The following is an 8,758-nucleotide window of genomic DNA, read 5'->3' on the forward strand; positions in this document are numbered from 1 at the left end:
GTGAAATTAAGGAGGAGTGAGAAGATGGAGAGAAAATAGAAAGATAAAACGAAAGAAAATGGGGGAAAGAAGGATAGAACGTCAGATTCTTAGGGAGTGCCTTTGACCAAAGTCCTTGTAGAATCTGTGACCTTCTAAGAAGCAAGACTTTTCTAGTTCTTTCCCTGCCATTTTCTTCCTGTCTTCCAATTACTCTTTTTTTTGTTTCTTTCAAGCTTGCTTCTCTCCTCCCTCTCGTCCTTCACTCCCCAGGCGTGAAACATTAGTTTTATGCCTCCAATCCGGCTATTATTGAAAAAATAGAGGACTTTCACACTGCTGAAAATGTCACCAGCTCTGAATAAGACACAGAAGCTTTGACCAACCCAAAGACATGTGCATTGGTGGCGACACTGAGTGAGTGCGGCGAAAAGGTTACAAAAAAAAAAAAAAAAAGCGAGAGGACTGGAAAGATGGAGCAAACGCAGAAAAACAACCTCCCACCCTTTTGTGGGTTGAGGTGCAAAAAGCAGAAGTGTTTTAGGAAAAAAAGCAGTGGATCAATAGAAGTAACTCCACAAAGGTTTTCATAACACACCACTGTAAATGAGTGCATGTTTACTGTTTGTGTGTATTTGCAAAGAAGTTTCTATAAAAGGAAAAGCTGCGATGGGCTGTGGTTTTCTACTCTAAGTGTCTGTGTTCCTCCTTCAGAGCATTAACAGCTTTACTCTTTGCTTCCTGTTTGCTCTGTTCTTGTAGTTTATCAATCAAGCGTTCTGTCCTTCAGATTTATTCTTCTCTGTCTGTTTTCCCTTTATTTCCTTCTTATACTCTTCCATGGACCTTCCTTTCCACCCTTTCCTCTTCCTTCCTTTCCGTCTTCCACTCTTTAGGCATGTGGTTCTGGGTCGCCCTGCCCCAGCGAGACAGCAGAGCCCAGCCCAGATCAGGCCAGTCCAGAGGCTGGGAGCTAGATAGCAGCAGGGCAAGGTAGGTATCAATACCTCTCCTTCCCCTCTTAACTCCTTCAACTCTCTGCATGTATCTCTTCTTCTCATTTACTGTTGCACCTCCCTTACATAAGTGTGTTGCATCTTTCTGTTTTTTTTTTTGCATCAGTGGTTACATTTTCACTGTTTTACCTGTTTTCATTGCCTCGTTAACACAAGTTCAAAGGATGGCACACGTGTGGTTTGGTTTTAATGCTTTATCATGTGTGGGAATTTTTTGTTTTGCAAGTATCTGTTGATGATGAAGGTGTTGTGCATGTGTGACTTATTGGAAACAGTGTGTGACAAGTTCATTGCGCAACATCACTTTGGCCATAGTGCTCTCATTGTGTTCTGTCATTCTGATGTGCACCTAAATCACGCTCAGTTCTCTAAATAGCACACGTCTCACTTGGAAATTCAATAGCGTGTGACAGCCAATCAGAAACTGTGCACTTCAGTGAGCAGGATGTCTTTTGGGATTTGTGTGCAATATGCTGATCTCAGTTGTTTGGCTTAATTTGATCAGGATGTATGCTCACATTTTATGCATTATATACAGTGTGCAATGTCACTTAAGCACCAGGCACCAATGTTAACCGTTGAGCGATATAGACAGGCAGTCACTGATGACGGGCATGTTTTCACACTTTTTGCACTTTGTTCTACAGTGAAATTCACAACTTTCATAAGCTTGAACGTTCTATGAGAAGCATGTCAATATGCGGTTTGCCTATTCAATGACACACAAACACACACACACACTCCAAGAAAAAGAGCCATTTTGATCCCTGCCTCCCTACCCGGTGTCCTCTCCCACACAATTCCTGACTGTGGCTCCTTAATGATAGCTGCTGGCACTCACACCAGAAAAAAATGTGATGGTTTTGTTTTCATCAGCTAATACTGGAGCGCCAAGATTAATGACTGCCCCGATATAATTGGCATTAATTAAAACCCAAGGAGCCTTCAAGTCCTTCCCCACTCCGGGAGAGGAGGAGGGGGGCAAAGCAGCTTCCCTCCCCTGTTGGCCTTGCTCCTCATTCAGACGCTATGAAAGCTGCATGGCAGCAGGTGGATGTGGCACTTAAGTACGAGAACGAATTTTAGAATACTGAGCAGGAAATCTGGTTATGATCTAGCAGCTATGGCCAGAAGCTTCTAGTCTGTCCTCTGTAGTAGGTGGACTGCTTTGGTCCTGGTCCAATTACGCTGTTCCCATATGGTGTTTACTTGCTCAATCACATCGGCTTTAGACATCTTCCCAAACACACACACCTGTGCAGTAGTCCCGGCTATTCCCTGGACAAGCACACCTGTGATCGATACTGTCACCACCTGTGCTCATATTGGAGCCAAAAATATGCGTGTGCTTGTGTGAGTGTGTTGCTGCTGGCCATGACCGCCTGTCCTGTCCTCCCCCTCCCACTGCGTGTCTCCGACAGACATGTGTTCAGGCTAGTGGGAGTGTAAGTGTTTTTTCTGGGGTGATTTCATCATGTCCAGTGAACGCTCCCGAGTCTCAGCCATGAAATGGCCTGCTTCCACGGTTCACTGACCAATCTCACATTGCTCCCCCTGCCGAGGGCCTACCACACGCATGCACATAAATGTCCACACATGTACCAGCCAGGCCGGATATTCTGGCCTTGAGGCTGCTGCCACGCCAGCAAATCACTCATACCTCCACCGAGGACTTGTACTCGCTCTCTCGGCTGGGGATGAAGGAGCTGAAGCCGCCTCAGATGGCAGTGCCTGTTAGATGATGCAGGGTGACACCGCTGGGCTGTGGCTCTGGTGCATTGGCTGAGCAGTGTGTGCTTGCTGTCACTGCTTGTCTCAGCCTCTTTGTCACCTTTCTCGGGGCTGCTGGCAGCTACTTTCTGCTGACTGTCTGGCCTTGGCCAGCCCTGCAGTTACAGCTTTGTATGCCAAAGACCAAAGCCTTAACTAAAGCAGCCCTCCCAGCATCAACCCAAGTATTCTTTTTTTTAGATGAAAGCTGTTGCAGATTGTGCATTATGTAAGTTTAAGCACAAGTAGAAGTGAGAGGTTCAATCATTCGTTGCTTATCTATAAAATGTCAAACAGCATATTCAAAAAAAAGAAAAACATAATGGTTTTCCAGAACCCAGTTTAACATATTTTAATGACTTCTTTTTATCTAGCTGAGCCTCCAAAACAGAACAGCCCAACGTTGAGTCATACTGTGACAGAGACACACCTAACTACGAGCAGTTTGCTCAACTAAACCTTCTTCTAATAGGGGAGCTGTGGGCAGCCCCAAACTCTAAATGAGTTTTCTGCTCTGGAGAAGTCTCCCAGAATATAATAGGAAAGTCAGTAGCCTCCAATCAAGTTGTCTACATGGCAGATTGAGTGGCTGGCTATAATTATGTGTACAATAATAACGACCCCATTGTGAGTGACTGCAGCAGGGTGTTCCATCATCCACTGTTGTCTTCCAGCTCAGCTGGAGAGAAATGCAGACATGATGACTCATAACTGGTTTTTCAAGGCACTACCTCTGATTCTTGCTGGTCCTGGAGGGAGTTTGAGGTGGGAGAAAATATGCATTTACATGGACACTGTGATAACAACACACAAACACGCATGCAGGCACGCGCACACAAATGGCTTTGAGAGTGATGGACCTATGAACGGCCTAAGAGGTAAGAGGAAAAGTGACCGAAGGTCTCCTTCAATGCAGTGTGCTACTGCCACCTGGTGGTGATGTCAGTTATAGGAACTTGCAAACCACTGCAAAACTAGAGCTAACTTGTCAGGGCTTGCAGGTTGCTGATACTTGCAGTTCAGTCAGTTGAGAGAATGAATCATAAATCCGGGCACTCCCTTTTTATTATGTAACACTCAGATGAAACACAGAGGCCAGACACTGACATTACAGATATAGCAAGCCTTTGAAAAAAACAAAGGAAAGTAAAAATGTGGTAATTTTTTTTTTCTTTCATTGACAGAAGAGGAAGGACCCTCTCTATGCCCAGATTAACAAAGGGAAGAAATAAAGAGACACACAGGAAGACAGACCTGACCAGCACTGAGAGAACAGGAGGAGAACCCTTAACCTCTGTTTGTGTGAGTGCGTGTGTGCGTGCATGTCTGGCACATCCCCGCCTGGCCAAGCCCTTCTTCTTCTCCTTCAGCTAACAACCTCCCAGGAGGAGCTTCCACACTCCCACAGTCCTCCTCCTCCTCCTCCTGTCTGCAGTCTTTCCTCCTCCTGAGAGGGGAGAGCCCTCTTGGTCATTCACTCCAGGCAGGAAGGGATATCAATCACTGAGACGGATCCAGTTCTCCCTCCACTGCGCAGTCTTCTCCTCTCCTCCCTTCTCCCTGTGGCGACTCACACCCAGCCTTACAGATAGAACCTGCTCCTCCCCTCTCTGCCCCCCCATTCCCTTCCTCCTCCTTTGCTCTCTTTCCTCTGCCTCCTGTGTCTGGCCAGAGACTGTGCTGCCAAGAAGGGACTGAATCATGCAGTGCCTCCCCGTCTCTGACACTCCCTCACACACGCACGCTCATCGGGATTAGAACGATCACCTTTTGTTTTAATGGACAGAATCTGCATCTGTAGTGAGGAGATCCCATAGGAGGAGCTAGACTATTAATGGGCCTATCAGGGATGGCCCGTTACTGGGATCACTGCTTCTGATTGCTTGGCTGGTTCGGGGAGTTTAACCCCATTCTTGTGAGTGTCTGCTGGATCACTATGCAGAAACAGACTCTCTGGGAGCTACTCACACACCAACGACATACATCTTGCACACAGGAATCAGCTTACATACTCTCACACATGCAAACACATACACACAGTCCACCTTCTCTGACATGCATACACACAGTAATTTGCCAAACGTCTCTCCTCGCAGACAGACTCATACAGAGGCCAGAGGACCAGACATGCTGAAGAAAAGACACTGAGAGGGAAGTGCTGCAAGTTAAACAGATTCTGTGATTGAACTGTTCATTCTCTATAGCTTTTGTACAATACTGATTAAAAAAGAAGAAGAAATTGAAAAATTTGAATTTTTATTTTATAAGTCAATCAAGCCGCTGGGGTCAGCTCTATAGGAGATATAGAGTCAACATGGCTTTAAGGCATCTGATCGTTGGTTTGCCAAACTCATTTTGTAAATAATGATAACAACCATTTTGTCCACTGGACTTCTGTGCCATAAAATAGGAAGGCTTCAGTTATGCAACTCTTGACGTTAACCCAAGCAATACCAACATATGTTTTCTTTTTCCTGTTGTCTGTTTCATTCGCCTCACCCCCCCTCTTTTGTGCATAGATGTTGTGAACCATTAATTACTCTGGTTCCAGCCCTAAAGCCTGCACCGTGCCCTGCTGTGTCTTCTTGAGTTCCCACCCAAAAACACTATATCGCGGTCCTGAGCTTTTGTATCACAAGACTATCATTTTTATGTTGCAGGCAACAGTCAGGGTCTCACTCACTCACTGTAGCCCAGACTGCTTCTCTCCTCCATCACATTCTCCCAGACTAGTCTCAAAGATAACAGCGATGCTCTGCCCATCTGTCTGTCTGTTGGTCAGGTGCCAAACTGCTGCTGTCTGAGTGTGGACTGCAGCATCCTCTGCTACAACTACATCAACTGTGATGCCAATGACTCCCTATTTTATGGCCAGAGTCCCCATATCATTCGAGAACTCTTTTGGACTATGAAGCTGATTAACTTTAAAACTTTGAGAACTAGATGATGAGCAAAGACGTTAAATAAAAAGGGAAACGTTGCTGTTTGAGTACATAACATTTCTAGACCTATTTTAACTTTACCTCAGCTAACAGTTTCTTAATGTAAATTGACACATTATTTTTATCTTTATGAATATGACATTCTACAGTGGGTTTTTAGATGATTTTTTTGGTTCTATCTTGATTTACGTATTCCACCATGTATTACTGTTACAAATAAACACATCCCAAATGACTAATACGTGTGTTTATGCCTCTGCTTCTGTGTGCGAGCAAGAAAGAGTGAGCCTAATGGTGTGTGCCTAGCAGAGGTGACCCCCCCCCCACACACACACCACCTCCACCATCAAGTGCCACAGCATTTTGCAATAATTTAACACTGCTTTAATGACCTGTCACATTCTGCTACACTCTATTGCAAGCTGTCATAAGCTTTATTAGCAAGCAACCGCAAAACAAGAACTCTAACCTTCCTACTCTTGTTCTGTTTCTCACTTTCTACCCACAGAAAGGGTTCAGACACGAGTACACCCTTAATGCACTGTTCTGTAAATTCAATGGAACTAGAACTTTACACATTTTAAATGAACCATTTTACACACAAAATGCTGTCACTGTGCTATTTGGTTGTGGGATTAGTTAGGTATTTGAGATGCTTATCTGTAGGATTTCTGACACCTGTGCAGGTGAATGGAATTGCCTTGTTATTCCTTAAACATTAAAAAATTATATCTGACAGCTTTTGTCTTCCCTCAAACAGTGTCCTGGGTACTCCATAATCTATAAACCCTACTGTGTGCAGCTTATTTGAGAACATTTCAGCTGTGAAAGCTGTCAAAACTGACATCTGCAAATTGTCCAAGATGAGCAGCAGGCTGTGCTGGAAAGATGAGCAGCAGTTTGACCATCTTTATGTATTTTTCAAGAGAGCACCACAGCTATAGTCTTCTCCATAGAAACCAAAAAGTTGCAGACATGTTTAAAGGCAGATGCTACAGGTTAATAATAAACAAAAAACCGAACGCTATCAAGACAACCGTTTTATTATACATGATGAGCCTTATCTTTAACTATCAAATGTATCAGCTATCTAAATATCTTCTAATTTGCCTTTTGAAATTTGTACACTGGATGAAGCCAGTTTAAAGTTTGCATATCAGTGTGAAATGTTTTTACAGATCTGATTTTAAGTAGCTCATTTTTTTACTTGAGAAAATTTTGTCAACAGATAAGATAAGATTTTCAACATGCTTCTAGGAATAGAATGCACCATGAATCACATACTCAAAGTTTTTTGAATGAAGGATGCGGTAAAAACCTTCCACATACAGATGGGAGTAAAACTTAGATCTTTCCCTGAAAAAAAAGAAAGAAATGGCGTTAAAAGGTATCCAATGTAAAATTGCAAAAACAAAAATTGTTTTTAGTTTACAAGATTACCTACAATCATTTAATTCTTCTGTAATGCAAATTTTCTGGAATGTTTTATTTAAATATGCAAATACAATCACCTTAAACATGCACCAGTTACAATACATTTCAAAGCACAAGGCCGCAAAATAAAGACTTCATTCTGTTATTTATAGAATGAAGAATATTATTTATCCACTAGACTGAGCAAAGACATGCTATGTACACCAAACAGCTTGAAATCTACACTCATTGACCACTTCTTTAATTAAACCTGTTCAACTAATAGTTAACACACAGAGCTAATCAGGGACATTGTATAAGCTGACTCCTTTTAGACACGTAGACATGATCAAGATGACCTGAAGTTTAAAAAAAGCATCTGAAAGGAAGAAAGATGATTTAAGTGAACGTGGCAAACTGCTGCTCTACGGGGATTTTACCCCCCAAAACGATCTCTAGGGTTTATAGAGCAATGGCCCAAAAAGGAGAAAATATCCAGTAAGCGAAATGCCTTGTTGATCAGAGGAGAATGGCCAGACTGTTTTGAGCTAAAAGGAAAAGAACATAACTCCCTTTACAACCAGGGTATGCAGAGGAGCATCTCTGAACACAGTGCTCCTTGAAACACTACAGCAGTAGTGGCACCACGTGCAGGAAATTTAGGCTACATCACCAAAGTTGGACAATGGATGATTGAAAAAACATTCCCTGGACTGATGAGTCTGGATTTCTGCAACAACAAACAGCATCAAAAATAGATTTCTCCTGCCTTGCAACAACAGTTCGGGGCGGTGTTGGTATAATGGTGTGTGGGATATCTCAAAAACTTTGGGTTCTTTAGTAGGCTACAAACTCAGCATTGTTTAAAAACTACAGTACAATCTGAGTACTGTTGTTGTCCATCCCTTTATGACCACAGTGTGCCCACCTTCTGATGGCTGCTCCCATTAGGAATGCACCATGTCACGAACCTCAAATCATCTCAAAGTGGTTTCTTAAATAGCCTCTAAAGTCACCACATCTCAGTCCAATAGAGCAACTGTGTGATGCGGTCATGCTGGTAAGGACCAAAATCTCTGATGAAAGTTTCCCGCACTTTTGTTGAATCTGTGAGAATTAAGACAAAAAGAGATCCTCCTTAGTACGAGTAAAGTGTACCTAATGAAGTGACCGGTGAGTGTACACAACTTGGTAGTGAGTTAAGCGTATGAGAGACTATAGTCTGCTACAGTTACAAAGCTGCCAAATAAAGAGAACGCTTACAGAATGTATTTATGTCACATTATTGACACATTTCTTCGGTCATCTCATTTTCTCTACGTTTAATTTGAATGATTCGTTTAGGCGAGAGTTAATAAATCAAAGATTAAACTTTTATACCACATCCTCTCATAACAGCAAAATACACTGTTCTTATAAGAGAGATTAGCATTCTTAAAAAAATGAGTCACTTTGAAAATAAACACAAAAAAAATCTCCATCCGCTTGGTTTCATGAGAGTGACTCACGTCGTGCCAGCCGGGCGACATTCCTGAAGAAGAGGGAGAAGAATCCAAGAGCTGTTGACAGTCATCGTGCTGTGGCGTAAAATGCTCAGCAGGACTAGTTTGACGAGCCTGACTGTTTTTTACTCAATCG

General features: G+C 42.9%; 1 protein-coding gene across 4 annotated transcripts in view; it reads left to right on the forward strand.

Moving 5' to 3' along the window:
• Positions 1–5,948, forward strand: part of dab1a (DAB adaptor protein 1a) — a 230,866-nt gene extending 224,918 nt beyond the window's left edge. For all 4 annotated transcript variants that reach the window (XM_085447205.1, XM_085447206.1, XM_085447207.1 and 1 more), the window contains 2 exons: positions 876–972; positions 3,950–5,948. In XM_085447205.1, the coding sequence (XP_085303331.1) occupies positions 876–956 (81 nt within the window). In that variant the 3' untranslated portion in view covers positions 957–972; positions 3,950–5,948. The remainder of the gene's footprint in view (positions 1–875; positions 973–3,949) is intronic.
• Positions 5,949–8,758: the final 2,810 nt, after the last annotated feature.

The sequence above is a fragment of the Copadichromis virginalis genome, linkage group LG23 (genome assembly GCF_057382275.1).
Source record: "Copadichromis virginalis isolate Kocher_CV1m ecotype Utaka linkage group LG23, C_Virginalis_male_GT1.1, whole genome shotgun sequence".
In the NCBI taxonomy this organism is placed as follows: domain Eukaryota; kingdom Metazoa; phylum Chordata; class Actinopteri; order Cichliformes; family Cichlidae; genus Copadichromis; species Copadichromis virginalis.